General features: G+C 40.6%; 3 protein-coding genes across 4 annotated transcripts; 2 read left to right on the top strand and 1 right to left on the bottom strand.

Moving 5' to 3' along the window:
- The first annotated feature begins 761 nt into the window (after positions 1-761).
- On the top strand, positions 762-4373 carry LOC135642259 (WAT1-related protein At5g07050-like). Of its 2 annotated transcripts, XM_065158249.1 has the most exons (7): positions 767-1064; positions 1175-1240; positions 1349-1465; positions 1550-1805; positions 2706-2861; positions 3003-3154; positions 4004-4373. In XM_065158249.1, the coding sequence occupies exons 1-7, from the start codon at positions 883-885 to the stop codon at positions 4176-4178; spliced, it is 1104 nt and encodes a 367-aa protein (XP_065014321.1). In that variant the 5' UTR covers positions 767-882; the 3' UTR covers positions 4179-4373. The 2 variants fall into 2 exon arrangements, with proteins under 2 accessions (XP_065014322.1, XP_065014321.1); XM_065158250.1 differs by lacking the exon at positions 2706-2861 and having other exon boundaries at positions 762-1064.
- A 3569-nt stretch (positions 4374-7942) lies between these two features.
- Positions 7943-13871, top strand: LOC135642290 (protein trichome birefringence-like 13). The gene is made up of 6 exons (XM_065158303.1): positions 7943-8367; positions 8464-8641; positions 10067-10207; positions 11066-11186; positions 12745-12879; positions 13436-13871. The coding sequence occupies exons 1-6, from the start codon at positions 7947-7949 to the stop codon at positions 13691-13693; spliced, it is 1254 nt and encodes a 417-aa protein (XP_065014375.1). The 5' UTR covers positions 7943-7946; the 3' UTR covers positions 13694-13871.
- A 382-nt stretch (positions 13872-14253) lies between these two features.
- LOC135643428 (uncharacterized) lies at positions 14254-18651 on the bottom strand. Its single transcript, XM_065160360.1, has 7 exons — positions 17070-18651; positions 16703-16821; positions 15996-16520; positions 15402-15678; positions 15163-15316; positions 14924-15023; positions 14254-14513 (listed from the first exon to the last, which is right to left on the bottom strand). Exons 1-7 carry the CDS (start codon positions 18099-18101, stop codon positions 14393-14395), a joined length of 2328 nt encoding a protein of 775 aa, XP_065016432.1. The 5' UTR covers positions 18102-18651; the 3' UTR covers positions 14254-14392.
- Positions 18652-19046: the final 395 nt, after the last annotated feature.

Here is a 19046-nt window from a genome sequence, read left to right as displayed (position 1 = left end):
ATGGGAGGGAGCATTGATAAGGTCATTTAATCCCATATTAGTTGAGGAGTATGGGAACCAAGGACTCATAAGTCCGTTAGGTCTCCTTTACCTTTAGAGGTATTTTTTGGAGCTCACATGCTTCGAAAAGGACAAAACACCAATGGTCGACCGACCAAATAGATTGGACTAATGGGTCGCACATAATTGCGATGGTTGTGCGTGAGGGGGGAAAGAAAAAAAAATAGAGAAAATTAGACGAATCGAGGGATGAAACAAAAGATAAAATTAAAATATTTATTTCTTACATATAAGTCTTTATATATTTTTTTTTCTCGTGATAAAACTCATCTATTTATAGGGCCATAGATGAGAAAACGCAATTATTAACATGAGATTACTCACATGGCAATTTGTTTATTTTATTTGATCAAGTTGAATAGGGTGGGGAATGGACTCTCCAAAGAAAAGAAATATATTTTGAAGACATCAGTTTGTGCTTCTAAATTTGACTCTGTTGAGAAAAAAAAAATGATAATTTCGTTAGTCCTAACTCATATATGCTTATAGTCACTTATTGGAAATTAATAAGTCGATTATGACCCAGTGTGATATGACCCCAAAAAGACGCAAAAAAAAAAAAAAAAAGGACATGAGTTGTTCTAGCGTTCGGTGTAACATTGACATTTCTAAGCTGGTGACAATTCTGTATTTATGTGATGACAATGACCGTCTACCGAAACATAACAAGGGCTTATGAAGCTTGTAGAAGTAGACTCAAATATGAGTAGACATTTCATCATGGCTAAAATACTTTTCTTAAAGTGCCACTCACACACACAAACACCCACATACACACAGGTGGAGGAGACGCAGAAAGGGGAGATCTGATCATCAGCAGGCATGGCGTTCATGGGAAAGCGCGGCCCTCTGCTCGGCATGATCTACGTGCAAGTGGCCTACGCCGCCATGTTCCTCATCACCCGCCTCGCCTTCACCCGCGGCATGAGCCACTACGGCTTCGTATTGTATCGCCAGATCATTGCGGCAGTGGCGATCTGCCCCCTCGCTTGCTTCCTTGACAGGTACGTCCACACCGACAAAGTCTTCTACTGCATGCATAGTAACGTAGCGTCTTCTTTCTTTCTTTCTCTGGTTTTCATCACTTCCTGCTGCATGCCCTCGTTGACTGCAGGGAGATTGGGAGGCTTCCAGTTAGATGGAAGAACGCGGGACAGATCTTTCTCTTGGCACTGATGGGGTAAGCGAACACGCAAGAACCAATCTGTCGCTGCTGATGAATCAATCTTGTTTACGACATAGAATTCGGGGTAGCTGACTAGTATGCTGCCGTAAATGCGTCGTGTAGGATAAGCATAAGTCAGAACTTCTACTATGCTGGTCTGGCTTACACTTCCTCCACCTTCGTCAGCACCATGACCAATCTCCAACCCGCGATTACTTTTTTGCTGGCGTATCTCCTCAGGTACGGTAAGGTGGTAAAAATTCCCTCGGTCTGGTCTTTCTTTACTGCTGTACGCTTGTTGGTGCTGATCACTTGGGTAATCAGACTGGAGGAAGTGAGCATAAAGAACAGGACGGGACAGGCTAAGATTCTCGGCACGTTTCTGTGCGTGGGAGGTGCCATGGTGATGACCTTGTTCAAGGATCATAACGGAGGCCAGGGGCTACAAGCGCAGATGGATCCAATTTTCTCACCTCACGTCCGACGACTCCATGGCCTCGGCGGCGGCACCTCCTTCGTCCTCGGGGCCTTGTTCACAATCGTGGGAACTACGGCGTGGTCAGCTTTCCTACTCTACCAGGTCATATCTCTCTCTCTCTCTCTCTCTCTCTCTCTCTCTCTCTCTCTCTCTCTCTCTCTCCTCATTTTGGACCCACAAGTTCAACCGAAAGAAATCAATTATTTTAGTGTCATGGAATATACTTATTAGCAGCTTAATTCATTTTTTATATGAGACTAAATAGGCACAAAAATTAATCTTATCCACCGACCTTTCATTGAATTGGAGATGAATGATGTTGCAATGTTAAATAAGCCTCGCCATTAACTTCAACCATGTTATTTCTTTTGCATAGGGAAGAGGTGACAACACTTGGTATTAGGTCGGTACGAATCATAAACCCTTAGAGGATATTATTGGCTACAGGTAATTAACTCACACGATGCACGCATGAATTAAAAATTATGGAAATTAGATACCAGAAAGCAGCATTCGATTTGTAAATAAAGAATAAAAAACAAATCTGTTTATTGATTAAGGACAGCACCTGCATGATTCATCCTCACCTCCACCCTTACTCCTTGGTGGATACGATGTGACCGAGAGAGAGAGATTCGACGTTGTTTGTCGTTTTCTTTGTCTTCAAACCCAACTCCAAACGTCTATTAACTAATAGCATTTCATGGGAACTATTCCACATGCAACTATTGCATGTTTGGACGGTGATACATCTAACACGTTGGTAATCGTGGAGCCCATCGTATTGCATGCAGCAAGGAAGCAGAAAGGACGATAAGCTCTGATTTGGTCTCTGCGAAAAGTCTTCTTCCTCGGATGCATGCGTACATTTACTTGTATTAAGAAGCCGTATTTATACGTATAATTAAAGGTTATGTTAGAACCTGCACGTGCACCCTTTCGTTTTGCTTTCGGTAACAACTCGAAGCTTGACTTGATGTTTACTATCACTCCCGATCACAGGCATGTGTCGTGGCCCAATACCCTTCTCAGCTCACCCTTTCGGGGCTTGTCAACTTGGTGGGCGGCCTCCAATGCGCTGTTATCTCACTCATTTTTGAAAAGCCTGCAGCTCTGAAGCTCGGGTGGGACTTGCAGCTACTGGCCATAGCTTACAGTGTATCTCTCTCTCTCTCTCTCTCTTCTTTCCTTCTTCTTCTTCTTCCTTCTCCATGCTAAATCAATCCGTCAATGTATATGGTGGCGTTAGGTGGACGTGATCTAGGTACTGAGAATGCCATGTTCCTCATCACATTGCAGGGAATATTCTGTGCAGGGTTTGGGGTGTTCGCCATGATGTGGTGTGTGAAGGAAACGGGCCCAGTTTACGTTACCGCTTTCAGTCCCGTGTCGACGGTCATGGTGGCCATACTGGAGCCATTGCTGCTTCATGTGCAACTCACTTGGAGCAGGTAACCACTTGGATCCTCCCTCCCTCCCTCCCTCCCTTCTTTGAAGTAGTAACTACTGTTGGATTAACTTGGTTCTTCTTCTTAGCTCAAACATCTATTTCCAAATCCAAATTGAGAGAAGACTTAATAAACTTATAATGATTGTATCGACATACTATCATTATTCCAGTCTTGAACATTTTAGACCATGCTATTCTAAATTCATCAAGTATTATAATGATCAATCATCCTTGCATTAATTGTTCTATGTTCCATCCTTGCCATTTTTTTAACTGAAAAAAGAAAATATATTTCATATTAAGGATAAAATTTTAATAAGATCAAAATTGACTAACTTATACTTGTCATCCCTATAGGCACATGACTAAACATAAAAGAGCTAACACCCGCCTTCCAAAATTAATACCTTTCGATGCATCATTGGAACTTCATGTATCATTCTAATTGTTTAGATTTACATACATATGTTTTGGATTCTTGGAGTCAATTTCTTAGGTGGACAAGAAATCCTAGTGCAAATATATATATATATATATATATATATATATATATATATATATATATATATATATATATATATATATATATATATATATATATATATTGTGAAAGAAGAAAACCCTAAAAATTAGGGTTTGATTCTTCTATCAACACTCTATATATTTCTAGGTTGTGAGAAATATTTTGTGTGCTCCTGGGTTATTTTCTAAGACTTCTAGAGAGAGTTACTTTAGAGCTTCCAGAGAAGATTATCCATTAAGATTTGGTGAGAGAAAGAAAAAAATATAATTTCTAGAGAAGGTGATCATCGGAATTCATCCTTTTTCTCATTTACTTCCGTCCACGTAGCTTGATAGCCATGGTCATGGTCATCGGAGGCCTCTTCTTGTTTCTGTGGGGCAAAGCTCAAGATAGCAGCAAAACTGGGGAGTCTTTTGCTGCAACTCACGGAGTGGGAGAGTGGGACAGAAATGAAACGAGCGTCTACGAAGAACCAAGCAACCAGGAACCGCTGTTAGCCTAATTGTCTGATCTACTTAGACTGTCATGCCAGTTTAAGAATATATAATCCTTGTTTTAGCGTTTGTATTACTTGGTAAACGAGCGGAGTTACTTGTCTTTTCTCTTCTAAAAATAAATATGGGATTTTGAGTTGCCTTATTCTTTTTTTCTATCCCCTTTTGATGATCGAATGAGGATGATAAAGCTATTATAAAAATATCGCCAGTAATTTCCGATGCTAAACTACAATCACAAATCTCCACCTTATAAACTACAATCACAAATGAAGATGATATTGCTAGTGATGACAGTATGTCACCTTATAAACTACAATCACAAATCTCGACGTGACATTATTCGGATATTAGACATCCTTCATAAGATGTTGAATTCGTGACCAGTAAAAAGCCCGATCGTATAATCTCTTCTCACGCACAAATCAAATTAGGTTTGACGCGTAAGATGAATCCGAGCGTCAGGTAAAAGCAATTTAAGTGTATTGTAATCAATATCAATTAAATGCCACGTGAGACAAAATTAAATAGATATAAGGCTCTAATTGAATAAATAGTAATCACCAAAGCTCAATCTTATATTAAATTCTAATAAACCTTGTCGATGCTTAAGATATATTAGTATGCAGACAAATTTCATGCCGCACCATCACGAGAAAATATCATTTGATAGGAGAAATATTCTCGAACATGTGGTAATAATTTGATTGACATAGATGAGATATTGCCCCTTTCGTCTCGACATAAGTCCAAAAGGCATGGTTATGAGTTGTTTCCTAAAAAAATATTTCATCGGATATTTTCATCCTTTTTTACTTGGTATAAAAAAAATATTTTTTAAATAATCAAAATTATTTATTTTTTTATTATTTTCATTTATTAACATTGGGACTAACTTAAGTGTCGGAAGACTAGATTAAAAAACTCATACTCGATCTTGGTCTTCGTGTAGATCATTCCCAAAACACATGAGCTTATCTATCTCGCTCCTTGAAAAAATATTCGTTCATATTTTTCCTCTAACACCATTATTAAAGTTATACACAATTAGATATTCTACTATTAGTAACTAAGTCTTAAAGGATTTTGGGCCTCATGTATATCTATTTTACTAGACTAGAGTTACCAGACTAATGATGAGATTCTAGTGAGTGGATTCCCATCATTAGAGCATATGATAATTACATATTACCCCATATAATTAACTATGATTAGTATTTCGATCCATATACTTTAAAATGTAGCATCCGAGTCCTACACTTATGAAAGTGAAATATTTAACCCTAATTCTTCTTATGTCATCAACTTCATCAATAGAAAAAATTGTACTTGTTGTCACGTGAAAAAAAAACACACTAATACAAAGAATAAAAACATAATTTTACTATTTTTAAATTATTAAATTTATATCTATTTCTCGCCCTAATCGATTTCTCTTCCTCTCCTCCTTTCCACTTATTTACCCTCCACTCGCCCATTGCACTCGCTCGACCTATATCTCTCTGCTCGCTGTCATTGCACCAGACCCAGATCACTCATCGCACCCACTCGACCGTCGCACATGCTCACCCATCGCACAATTGAGTGCATTTGTTGTGGTGCCGAAGCATATGAACTATTGCCAACAAATATGGAAGAGGACCTTGCTGCATATTTTCTACCAGCAAATGTCACCATGAATCCTCCATTATTGATACGATAAGGAAAGAAGTAATAGTTTGGTTGATGATGTATTTGTCTAACAATATAAGAACACATTTAATGTAATATTCGAAGTGAAATTAAATATATTTATCAGGGTGAAATATTCGATTCATATGTATATCAAAATAGAGGAGATAAAAAGGGGGATGAATTGTATGAAAGGGGTTGGAGGTGGTGTTGACGATGATGACGGAGATCTCATCGACCTTGGGGTGGAAGACGATGAGCTGAGCACCATGGGAGGAGAGGGAGAGGTAGTTGTTGCATAGGCAGTAAGCTTCTCTACAATGATGAAACCATCGTCAATCAGGGTGGGGATGATGGGGCGACGGGCATGCTGGGTTTGGTGCGGTGGTGGTGAGTGGTGTAGGTGTGGCGGCAACGAGCAGTACATGAGAGAAGGTGGTTGAGCAATACAGGAGCGACGATGGTCGAGCATACAATAGACTTTTAACATTACATACATAAGGAATATTCATATTGATTTTGATTGAATCTTTCGCTTTTGGTAATAGTTGTATCATTAGCTAAACAATATTGTATACTGAATCTCTCTAATACTAAGTCAATATTTCTTTTCTAAGATAGTCATAGTGATCATTAAGATCTATCTCTCAACATCTCAATGTAAATAACATAGGCTACCTCGTTTATATCAAGTATATTAAAATTCTAAGTGAGAAAAAGCTTGATTTTGTGTAATAAATCGAGATCACTACTAGCAAATAAAATATCATCCATATATAAGACTAATATAATAAACTTGCTTCTATTGACCCTCAGATATATACACTGATCAATAATAGACGACCATCATGGAAGAGGTGGGGCGACCGCGGTGAGCTCCAATGATGAGGTGGCGAGCCGCAAGAGCAACATCGCATAAGAGAATAAGCAAAGAGAAGTCAGGAAGAGGAGGAAGAGAGCCATCGATCGAGGTCTCAATGTTGAACCAACCATATGCAACGAGTGAATGGAGGAGGAGGATGTGAGCACTGCATATGCTAAAGGTGGTGCGGGCGAAGATGGGGAATGGAACGCTATAGCAAGTGTTTGTTAGGATCGAGTCGACACTAAGAGGAGGGGTGAATTAGTGCAGCGGATAAAATTATGTCAGTACCACCACCTGACACAGTTTCGGAGATTGTGTCTTGATGGTTTCACCTGTTTGGTCATTATTTGGGCCTTTCACTTGGCCCAACACATCCCAAACTTAGGTAACTGAATGGGCATTTCTCTTGGCCCAAAATAATCATATTTTGGGCCCAATTGGCCCCTAATTGAATTGGTCTAATTACATTCTAAACCAACTCAATTAGATTCTAAACTAACTTAATCTAGACATAATTGATTACAAGAGAATCATATGTTGTCCGGCATGTCATTAGTTCTTCTGGCACTTCATCCGATCATTCGACGCATTGTCCTCTCCGGTGTATTGTCTTTTCGCAACATTCGATCCCTTATGCCGATACATCGATCATTGAGCATCCCAGTGGCGATCATTCTCACTGCACTGTCGAGATGCTCAAGGTGTAGTCGTTGTCCTGCCTAGCTCTTAAAGGTCATCCCTCGGCCTTCGTTAGCCTCGTTATCACCTCCTCATTGAGGTCATCTTCGATTACATGATCTCCAATCCCATCTAACTCCTCTCCACAACCGACGACATACTTACAAAGCTGCTCACTATTAGAAATGAAAAAGATGTTAAAATTATTTTTTTATCTATCACTTTCACATCGATCCAGCACGTGGTGTCACGTTCACATTGGTCCAACACATGATGTCACGTTCATGTTGATCTAGTACTTGGTTTCACGTGTTATATTTTTCGTCAATGTACCTAATAGTGTTATGATAGATAGTGTTATTTATTTAAGTAATGGTGCCAACATAAATTTTTTTAAGTATGGGATCACAATGCTAGTATGGTTAAGGAGATAATATTTAATTTGTTCCTAAAAAAACGAGAAAACACTAATAGGGCTACTGATTACCCTAAAAAGTCCTTCAATATTTTCAAAATACCCAGAAAGTCCTCACTTGGTTTCCTTTTGTTGATCCACCTGGGAATGCTTCCGGCACTGTCAATGGCGGCCAAACCCACCACAAGGAGACCACTCTCCACCTCGTCTTCCTTCTCCTGCTTCGTCCCTTTCCTCTGCCTCGTCTTCCTCCTCCTACTCGCCCTCTTCTTCTCCGCCGCAAGGCCCTCCGTCGTTTCCCGGTACGATGACCTCCTTGGGGAGCCAACGAGGGATAAGAATCGCTGGCCCTGCAACTACTCCGATGGGGCCTGGGTCCTCGATCCGGATCCCGTCGCCCTCCGTTATGACCACACCTGCAAGGAGATCTTCAAGGGCTGGAACTGCATCGCCAGCGGGAAGCACAACGGCCGCGATCTCCTCCGGTGGCGGTGGCAGCCCTCTCGCTGCGGCCTCCCTCGCCTCGAGCCCCTCCGCTTCCTCCGACGCTTCAGGAACACCAACATAGGTTGGTTGCTGATGGCTATAGGACATATGATCTCTGTTTTATCTTTTGCAAAAGTCAATTCTTTGGGTCGTCCTTTGGTTGGATTCATTAGTGCAGGGTTTGTGGGGGATTCGTTGAACAGGAACATGTACGTGTCGCTTGTTTGTATGCTGAGATCGGTGAGCAGAGGGGTGAGGAAGTGGCGTCCCGCCGGGGCCGATAGGGGTTTCACCTTTCTTGATTATAATCTCACTGTTGCGTATCACCGGACTAATCTCTTGGTGCGGTATGGCAGGTGAGTAATGGTTGATTACCTGCAATTTTTTTATTTAAAAAAAATCATATATTACGTACAAAATCGAGCACAAATGATCCCCCCCAAAAGATGGGAGTTTGTAGCAGATTATGCCCCGATGGCCAAGATCCTCTCGAACAATAGTGGCATAATTATCTGGCAAAAATAAAATATTTTTAGTTACAGTGAGTGATTAGACCAATGAGGGGTATAATTTTGTTCAAAATGCCTACTACTGGGACTTTAGAATCAGAATCAACCAAAATTACGGCATCCTCACAATAAAGAGTATGCTTGTTCATCATATTCCTGCACAAGAAAGTAGATAATTGCCATTAGTCACCATGAATTGTAAAACCAATTCCTCCATCTTGATTTTGATCCCTAGATCCATCACGATTAACCTTGTTCCGACCAGATAAAGGTCTTGTGCAACATATAAATAATTGACGTATCTCTTGGAAGCCTTCAGAAGAAGATTTCTGGGTCAGCATTTAGACATAAGAACTGTAGGCACAACAAAATAAGGAGTATGCTCAGTCCCATCAAAAGTTCTATTGTTTCAGACTTTCGTAAAAAGATTACCAGCAAATTAAAACTGTTAATCTGTTCTATCTTGTGAAGTTCTTGAACATATTTGATACTGGAGTTGACTCTGTATGACATATTACTTCTTTTTTTTTAGGTATAGATCTTTGATTCCTAGGTGCCTTTGATTTGTTGTGAAGGCCAAGATTTAGTTATTTACTATTACAACTTTTTTGTTAAAATATGAAGTATAACTTCAATTGAGAATTCATGTTCAGAAGTTTGTGCCTCAAACCATCAAATTTTTGCATGATCAATTTCATATTTGACCTGACATGGACTGGGGATGATATAATAATAGTCCTTATTGGCTGTAGTGTGTGTGTGCGGTTTATATATATGTGTATATTTGGGAGTGATTGGGTTTCAGAGGATTGTGTCTGAGAGATTGGGCCTGCAAAGATTGTGTTAGATTAGGTGGTCTCCAATTAGATTGGGTTGTCTAAGTGATGGGCTGACCAAGCTTAAGGTTAGGGTTAGATTGACTTGCACTGGGATCAAGTAATCATTTATTAAGTTGGACAAAGTGATTGATTGACTAAGCTTTTAAAGTTAGGGTTAGATTGACTTACACTGGGATAAATTTATCTTCCGTTAACTTGGACATGTCATTCTCTTTAATTAGAGGCTAACCTGGCATATTTATCTTTGTTCCTAACAGTCCATTGCTAGGTAAATTTCACAGAAATTCACTTATAGGGGCATATACATTATATTTGCATGTTATGGGATAAATTTGATTTCTCTGTGTTTTTTATGGATTTACATAAGAAATTTCCCCTTAAAGAAATATGACTCTTTTTTTTTAATCTTTTTCTTGTTTCATATGACTTTCAGGTGGTCAGCAAGCGACAATGGAGGTGCCTTAGAATCCCTTGGTATCAAACAAGGTTACAGGGTGGATGTTGATGTTCCAGAACACACCTGGGCAGAGGCACCTAGCTTCCATCATATTCTGATCTTTAATACAGGTCACTGGTAATTGTAATTTCTCATGATCAAGTGTTTAGTTCTGGAATTGAAGGCTGTTGCTCAGACTCTTATGAATTTCTGTTGGTGAATGTATATCATGTGAATCCATGTGTGTATCTCTCATTTGATATTGAGATCCATAAGAAAATAGATGCAGAACATATACTGTTGTCTGTTAGATAATGGCTGTACATAAAACCATTATCAGCTGAAGACTAAGTGATTTTTGTTATAGGAGGGACCCTTTATATATTCATTGATTTGCATGCCTGCTAGAGGACACAGTTTTAGAAAAGGATGTTGCTTGTACAGTACTAGGGCAGAAGAAAGTAGGAAAGAAGGTTTAGATTCGAAGAAATACTGTCTGATTTATATTTCTTAAGATCAACTAATCGTACAGCTTTGGAGTTCTTTAGTAAAAGAAAAATCTTTGGCATTATAAATGTAACACAAACATGAAAAGTTATAAGAAACATACACTATACAATACAATCATATCGCCCTTTGAACTTGTTGAATCTATCTTTTTTACTTTTATATTTGTTGCGAGTTTCATTCATGTACCGCTTTCTTCTCAAGTTTCTGAATCAATGATTATGCTATTCTTCTAGTTTGTTTTTAAGTCTTGAGACATGGAGGTATGCTTTACATCATAATAGGCATAGGTTGACTTAGAGAAACGTTAAACAGGTCGTATTATATGGTTTTAAGGACTTCGCTTGAACTGTAGTTATTTATGTAAATGGATTTAATCATGTTCTGCATAGGGTTATATGTATATGATGTATTAATTGAAAGCCATAAGATATATAGTCTATAAAGTTATATAAATGAACCTTTTACATTAATTTTGTTAATTTTCAGGTGGTGGGCTCCCTCAAAATTTGATCCAGAGCAGTCACCAATGCTCTTTTTTGAAAAGGGATTGCCAGTGTTACCTCCAGTAACTCCAGAAATTGGCATAGATTTAGCTTTAAAACATATGGTATGACAATGAATTATTTGACATATTGATATTTGTGTCACTAAATGACTGAAAAACCAATTATGACATGCTAATTATTTATTAGTGGCTTGATTTGCTTATATTTGTTGAAAACTTAAGATAGCATTTAATGATATTTTTGAAGCATTTCATCAAGCAGTTTTGTTGTATTCCTTGCTAAATCATTGTTAGATGTGTATCAGTTAGATATACATCAGATGTGTTGAACCTCAGAATTTTATTGTAGTGACAAGTACAATAATGATTTAGGCTAATGATAAATCCAATTACCAAAAACAAACTATGTATATACTAGTCAAGTTAAAATTCATGTCATCAGTATTATTCATTGCCTCCAATAACTCTATAATGTCAGTGATCTCCTCCAAATTTAGAAATATAGCTCTCGCAAACCTGCTAGCCTTTCATTTCCCACAATTGGATATGAGGTGCTTTGTTTTTTCAGATCCTTCTTTCTTAACTGCTTGTGATATTTTTGCCTTATAACCAGTGGGTGGTCCCTAAGTCCTTGTTTCTCCCTTCTTTAGCACTTGAGGTAGCAAATATGAGTTTTGTGTAGTGGACCCTTCTTTTTCATCTAAATTGAGCATTTCAATTTGGTAAGATAGGCAAAAGCTGGCCCTTCTTTTTCTGTTCACCTATGTATATATTGCAAGAGCGGGTTATTGCACCACTTCACACATGGATGGCTCCCATATCATCTTGCCTGCCAATGTGCATCTTGCTTGTGCTTCCTTTTCTTTCTGAAGAGACTGCATGCTTTAACTGCGATACATCACATGAATTGCATGCAAGGAACTATGCTCACTCCACTTGACTCTACCAAGCCTGAGAAAGTAGGCCAACAAGCAGTCAGGGAAGATTATAGTGCCATATTAGGTGAAGAGGGAGCCAGGGCATATTATAAAAAAATGTTAGATGGATATAAGGGTTGCATGACAGATGTAATGAAGTCCGTAACATTGTTGGAATAATATGTTGAGATAGAATTATAGATGTCCATATTCTTAGATGATCATATTTTTTCCATGATCTTGATCAGTAATGGTATACATTTCCTATGTAGAACAAAAAAAGAAGATTGCGTTAGTTTGTTTGTAGTGATGAAAGATAGGATAGGTTAGGTCTTCCCCCATGAGGGTTGTGGCCTTCATCTTTTTCTTTTTCCCTATTTTATTGTTAGTTAAGGTGTAAAGATTTTCTTTTAGAAAATTATGATCTGACATTCCCACTAAAATATTGAAGGAAATATTTGGATGGCATTTCAGTTCGCTTTTTTCTCCTTGATTTGAACTTTTAACCTTAGAGAAGGTTTTGGCATCCTTTTAGTAGTTGTATTCCAGATAAGGAGAGCTCTTGTACCTGATATCCAATTTTTTGCCTTTGTGATGAATATTGGAGCAGCATTTTGCAGAAGAGATCCTTTATTTGTTATATAGTGTAATGTGTCATGGAACCCATATCTTGATTTATCTTGTTCATTTGTTGTATTCCTTCTCATAATCTCCCTTGTGGTAACCTTCTTATCATGGAAAAGATATCATATGTGGAGAGAAGAGCAGCTAAGGGTTCAAGAACATTCTTCCGGACACAATCACCAAGGCATTTTGAAGGTGGTGACTGGAACCAAGGTGGATCATGTCGACGAAGAGAACCTTTATTGTCACATGAGGTGAGTTCTTTTGTACTTATCATAACTGGCACAGAATCCCTCATTAATGTCTCTTTAAGAGATTATTTAGCTTAGCGTAGCATTAGCTTATGGTTATGCCACAGAATCCCACATCAATGAGGAGTTCATGAGCCAAGAACATTGTAAGAGCTGGCAATTCATCTCCTTGAGGTCCCTCATGGACTGGACCCAAAGGACTAGACTATGCAGGCCGTAGCCTAAAGTTGATAATATAAAAAACCTCGGACCAAGCTGTTGCATATTGTATCCTGATATCATTTTATGCATTTTTAGCCACACCAAGTGGTCTTCAATATGGCCCATATTTGCTGTCGTGATAACTTGTTATTCTGGCTTGTTAGAATTTGCAGTCTCTTTCTTGGATCCATTTGAATTTCCATATATGACATTCTTGATAGAGAAAGGAGAGGCTACAACAAGAAAACCATCCTGTAGCCATGCATCTCATAGAATGCAGATGCTTACACATGAAGTAAACTAACATGATTAGAGTATCACTTTATTCACCTTTCAAAGGATAATGTAACTGGTTCAGGTTGAAGAGCTCTTTTCTGTGGAGAGGAATGCAACAAATGCAGAGGTACGTGTCATAAATCAGCATCTTTACAAGGCCCTTCAGAGATCAAGCTTCCAGGTATTGGACATTACTCGCATGAGCGAGTTCCGAGCGGATGCTCATCCTTCAACCATGGGCAGAAAGAAGCACGAAGATTGCATGCACTGGTGCTTGCCCGGGTTGACAGACACTTGGAATGATGTGCTCATGGCTGCTCTGGAAGACTCCACCAGCTAATTCTTTTAATTTGTTGGTTACTTGTTGATTTTTCATGTATCGGTTGATCTGTAACCCTAGAATTGAATCCAGTCATACAAAGGGTGGTTGGGTCAGGTGTGATTGAACCCGGCAATCAAGGAATTATGTGTTTCGATCGAAGGATCGATGATTCAAATTTATCGACTTAATGTGGTTATATTGAACTTGTGTCAAAAATTGTGGTGTTCCTTCAGTCTCATTTATGGATATGGTTTTGTTATTTGGAGTTTCTTATTCGTGTGTACATTTCATCTGATTCATTGCAAGAATTTGTCAGACGAGTTGGCTTTTTATGATCATAGCATCTTTGTCAGACTCGATCAAACACAAAACTATGCACCACAAAGTCTTTATGCAAACAAACCATTCTAGAGAAGTGGTAAATCCTTTTCAAACAATTCCTCATATAAAGACAATATACATCCTGTCTCCAATGATCACAATGCATACTGAAAACAAAGAAATTACGTCATTATGAAAGAATGATGAACACACTATCAATCTTGAGCTAGAACTATGATGTGAAGTCGAAGAGTCATCATGGTTTTAGCCTCCGAAGAAGGTTTTGCAAGCTCTGGTAACAAAAAAGCTGAGTGTTTCCTTTGGGTGTTAGTCAGTGCCTTGCCTTACAGACTGCAGCAATACTTTGGCCATCATCATCATCATCATCTTTCACCATTAGTAATTAGGAAAGGTGGTCCGCACGACATCCACAATTGGGGATCGACAGATCGGACACAATCCACTGTTCCACTGCAATTGGCAGGCACACTTGAAACAGGTGCACATATGCCCACACCTGCAAGTATTCCAGTTAGATTCCTGTACAGATTAGATTCTGAGAAGAGCCATCCAACTATTTGCATCAGTTATGTAAATTATTTATGATTACAACTCTTTGGATCAGTTATATAAATTATTTCCGTCGTTGAATTCTATACATAATAATAATTATTATTAATTAAATAAGAATATCTAAATCTTTATTTGTAGTTTCTTGTAGAGTTGTCTTAAATCTTATCTATCTCTTCTCGTATTATTAATAATTGCCTCATCCGTTCTAACTATAATATCCATATCGCATTAATAATTGTCTCATCTAGTATTATTAATATATATATATATATATTTTTCTCTAATCAGATTGTGTTCTAGAGTAATATAAAATGGACATGATACACAAAAGTCGTACACAGAGAGCATATATACCTGTAAAGCAGAGAGTCAACTTGCATCTCACAGCATATACAGCAACTTCCTCTCCCTCCTGGTTTAGCTTTGGAACCCTGTGAAACACTTGCTGTTCCACCTGTAAAGCAACCAATTTTGCAATTCAGATTAGTCATAACATAATAATGTTGCAGATTAAGTATATGACCAACCGTAAATGATAACACTATAATATGACTACTCCAAATGATTTTTGGGAAAAAAAGGCACATGCAAACCTGATTGATGTATCGCATCCATTATGTCATGCTTGATAGATTGTCTAAGTTTGGCCTGCCAGTCCATGCAACTCTCGATCAATGCCCGCAGTTCGCTGATTTCTTCATGGATTTGAGCCATATCACTCCGCAAGTCACGCATAGCTTCCATGTCCTACCATGATGGCAGCAAATGGTGGTCATATAGAAGCACATACTTCTTACCGGAGAACCGGCGAAAAGATGGAGACAGAACTCACTAGCAGATTGTGAGAAGACTGGTGAGTGAATGAAGTATGTTGCCAGTTCTCTGGGTGGTGCAAGGTGTGATATTGTAGAGGTACCAGCGATGATGAGACGGATGCATCTTGCTCAGCGTTACAGTACTCGTCACTTGGTTGCCAGAACGGATAATCCACATGTGTTTCTTCTGAATTCTCATGAAAACTTTGCTGTGTTTGTCGGTGTAAGAACGACAAGATCAGTTGATTCATCTTATTGCAAAAATCGCTTGCAAGAGAAGTTGAGACTCTTCTTCTGCAGCACAGAAAATTGAAGGAGATGGCACATAAGGGTGCAGAGCTCTGAACACAAAAAGTCTGGCAGCTCTAAACTCAACACAAGCAGACGAGATTGTTGTTCCAAGAAATAAACTGGATATATAGTAATCATGACATAAAATTTCCAGATTGCAATGTATCAACCAACAATTACTTCACAGGAAAATCCAGAACAAGCTTTCCAAGTGAGATGCAACACAGGTATTCTCTATCATCATCACTAGTTTGAGACCACATGAAAAGATGAAATCATGCTTTGTCTACTGATATGAGCAGAGAGGAAGAAGAATATACCTCTCAAGAAGCTCCCGGATCTCGACATTATCAGAGAAATTCTGGAACAAGTCATGATACGCATCAGGTTTCCTGTTCGCCCCCCATCCTGTCCATGGATCGGAAGGCCTGCTGATCCAATTACTCGTGTTTTGCTGTGGGTATGATTCAAGCTCCTCTGCAACAGCCTCACCGTGCCAACCATTTGACGGTCTTTGCCAGTCAAGGTTGGTCACCCATAGGTTCCTTTCGTCCCAAGAACCATCAACACTTTGGCTTCCTTCCTGTAGGTAATCACTCCTGGAATATGATGAGTTGGTCTCAGGTGGAGCGATTTGGGGATGAATCACAATTTCCTGATACTGATTGTTGTCGCTGGAATATGTATGGGCTGAACCTTCAGCATCCATGGGGAACTGGACTTGTGCACTGCTCTTGTAGACGGTGTCTTCAGCATCCATGGGGAACTGGACATGGGCACTGCTCGAGCTCTCCAGAGCTCGCTTTCTGCCTCCACAATGCTGTCCTATGTGGTTAAATCTCTCCCTGGTGTTTGTCGATCGAGCAGAACGTTAGGGTGCAATTCGAGCTTGCCAAATTCAAGGATGACGAGTGCAGACTCAAACAGAGTGAGTTCCTATATGGACTTAGCCTTTCTAAATAGTGACGGTAAGCTTCTAATCACATTTATTCTGCAATGTCTGTTCTACAAATAGACTGGGATGTACCTCAGATAAGAGATTGTGGATCCATTGTGCAATTGATCCAATTCCGAAGCTGTCGAAGGGCCCTGCATTTGATCGTGCACTTCCACTTGTCGTCGAAGAGATTTGAGCCTCAGCATCGACTACGGAGAATATGCAAAGAAAATGTTGTACAGATTGTGTGAATATATTGTATCTCTTTGTCCATGAAGATGAAATTGTATTAGCCCTGTAGAACTCTGTTCTATCACTGCAATTGTGAGGCTCCAAACTTGTTTGTGCACCAAAATTATGTTGCCAAACAAAGAACCGAGTCTTAAATTCTCATGTCTGCGTTATTTCCACGAAGAGAATAGCGATTAGGTAGAAGAAACGATGTCTCAGTTTTTACCTGGAGACGGCCGCGATATGGGAATCGTGAGACGTGTTGATGCTCGGCCAATGCCGCGAGCTCCCTCCGCCGCTCCTTCTCCATCCTTGCGACCAGGTTCTCCATCTCTCCTCGCCCTCTCAGCCGCCTTGGACTCAGAACGGAGGACGACCCCGTGCTGCGGAGCCTCTCCGTCTTGTTCGTCGCCACTGGATTCTCTCGCCCCGATGGCTCGTTCTCGCTGTTCAACGTCGCCATGAACCTACGCGCGCCATGGCCTGAGCTCAGCATCTTCACGATGCTCCCCACCCGGCTTTTCTCGTTGTCGTTCAATGAACATGAAGAAGAAGAATTCGCCGTCGTCGTCATGTCAGAATTCCAGTCCACGAACGCGTCTGACTCATCGGAAAAGTCGGAGTTGCAACCAGAAGGTTCGTCGGCCGAGAACGAAGCAGCACTGGCGTTCTCCATGGTGCCACCGCCGCACACCGTGCGGTGCTTCGGGGTGAGCCCCGCCTCTGCCTCGAGCTCGCGCCACATCTGTATCAGCGAGGAGGCCCGGACGTTGGGCGGCAGATCTCCGGCGCCTGCACCAGCGCAGGAAGAAGAGACGGCGGCGCTTCCAGCGGAGCACTCCGAGGCCGAAGGGGACGCCTCGCGGAGCAGCGAGGCGGCGCGGACAGAGACGGGCTGGGAGGTGGTGGTCAACGTGGAGATCTCCGCCTGTTGGGCGTGCCGGTCGATGGTGGTGACCATCTCCCGCGCCTGCTGCACCGCCCACCGATGGTGGATCTGCGACTGCCGCCTGCGCGCGGTCGCCGGCGACCCACCGTCCTCCTCACCGGCGACAGAATCGCCGGCAGCAGTCAAAGCTGAGGAAGAAGAAGAGGAGGAAGGAACATCCTTGCTCTGCTGCTGGCGAACGAGGACTTTCTTGAGGTTGGCAGGGGTGAACGAGGTACGACCGCGGGCCGCGCCGAAGACGGCGGCGGCGAGGCGGCCGGGGTCATGCCACTCATCGGCGGAGGGTATGCGGGCCACCGAGGAGGCCATGCCGAGCGGTGAAGGTACGGTGAGGAGTACAACGAAGACAACAACTATCACTATGGTACGTGTGGAACGGTGGTAGACGAGTGCTCAAAAGCTACACGTCCAAATCTTAGTCCGACGTAATAAGATGGCGTGCTATGCTAAAGCATAGAGTAGGACAAGAGAGGGATTGCCGCGTGTGCAAGCAAGAGAAAGAGAAGCGCAGCCTTCGGTGTTGCTGCCCTTGTTTTGCTTCTTTGCAGCTTCGTCGAGAAGGTGGAGGCCAACTGCAGCGTCATGGAGCACAACAGGAGCAGGAGGAGCTTTTAAATGGTGATGGCAATCGAACTGATTCATCCTTCGGATGCGATACTGTGATCGTCCTTCCATCCAAAAGAGAAAAGGCAGTAGTAATTGGTGTTTTCACTGTGAGGTTTTAATGGAGGAGGAGACGGGAGTCCGAAGCCTGTGGAGGAGGAAGAAGAGGCATGGATGGGGGATGGGGCGGGTGTTGCGGTGCCTGTTTTGACGCCTCTCACCGAGATGGGCGCACGGCCGGCCATAGAAATGGAAATGAAGGGGCGTAAGATCGTTGACAGCGAAGACTTGAAAGGTTACATGACACCGGTTGCTTTGACCGATCATCCCATCACTTAATTGTCATAAGGATTAAAACTAATATATATATATATATATATATATATATATATATATATATATATATATATATATACATATACATATACATATACATATACATATACATATACATATACATATACATATACATATACATATACATATACATATATATGTCAGCTTTAAGTCTCTTATCCTCTTCTAAAATTTGATATAATCCTTAAAACCAATATACAATAGAAAAGGCAAAAAAAAGTAATCTTTAAAATGTTTGTTTTTCCTGGGAAGATGGAAGCATGTCATGGAATGGAAGAAGGAAAAGGAAAACTA

This window comes from Musa acuminata, chromosome BXJ3-7, assembly GCF_036884655.1.
Source record: "Musa acuminata AAA Group cultivar baxijiao chromosome BXJ3-7, Cavendish_Baxijiao_AAA, whole genome shotgun sequence".
Classification (NCBI taxonomy): Eukaryota; Viridiplantae; Streptophyta; class Magnoliopsida; order Zingiberales; family Musaceae; genus Musa; species Musa acuminata.
Note: the sequence above shows the minus strand (reverse complement) of the source record. Positions and strands in the feature narration are given on the sequence as shown.

Excerpts from the sequence above, each read along its gene's own strand:
- LOC135643428 (XM_065160360.1), bottom strand. The coding sequence starts at position 18,101 with ATGGCCTCCTCGGTGGCCCGCATACCCTCCGCCGATGAGTGGCATGAC. Across the intron at positions 16,521-16,702 it reads TCCACAATCTCTTATCTGAG|GGAGAGATTTAACCACATAG; the intron begins GTACATCCCAGT and ends GACAAACACCAG. Across the intron at positions 14,514-14,923 it reads GTTGACTCTCTGCTTTACAG|GTGTGGGCATATGTGCACCT; the intron begins GTATATATGCTC and ends GAATACTTGCAG.
- LOC135642259 (XM_065158249.1), top strand. The coding sequence starts at position 883 with ATGGCGTTCATGGGAAAGCGCGGCCCTCTGCTCGGCATGATCTACGTG. Across the intron at positions 1,241-1,348 it reads TTTCTCTTGGCACTGATGGG|GATAAGCATAAGTCAGAACT; the intron begins GTAAGCGAACAC and ends TGCGTCGTGTAG. Across the intron at positions 1,806-2,705 it reads CAGCTTTCCTACTCTACCAG|GCATGTGTCGTGGCCCAATA; the intron begins GTCATATCTCTC and ends TCCCGATCACAG.
- LOC135642290 (XM_065158303.1), top strand. The coding sequence starts at position 7,947 with ATGCTTCCGGCACTGTCAATGGCGGCCAAACCCACCACAAGGAGACCA. Across the intron at positions 11,187-12,744 it reads ATTTAGCTTTAAAACATATG|ATATCATATGTGGAGAGAAG; the intron begins GTATGACAATGA and ends ATCATGGAAAAG. Across the intron at positions 12,880-13,435 it reads AACCTTTATTGTCACATGAG|GTTGAAGAGCTCTTTTCTGT; the intron begins GTGAGTTCTTTT and ends TAACTGGTTCAG.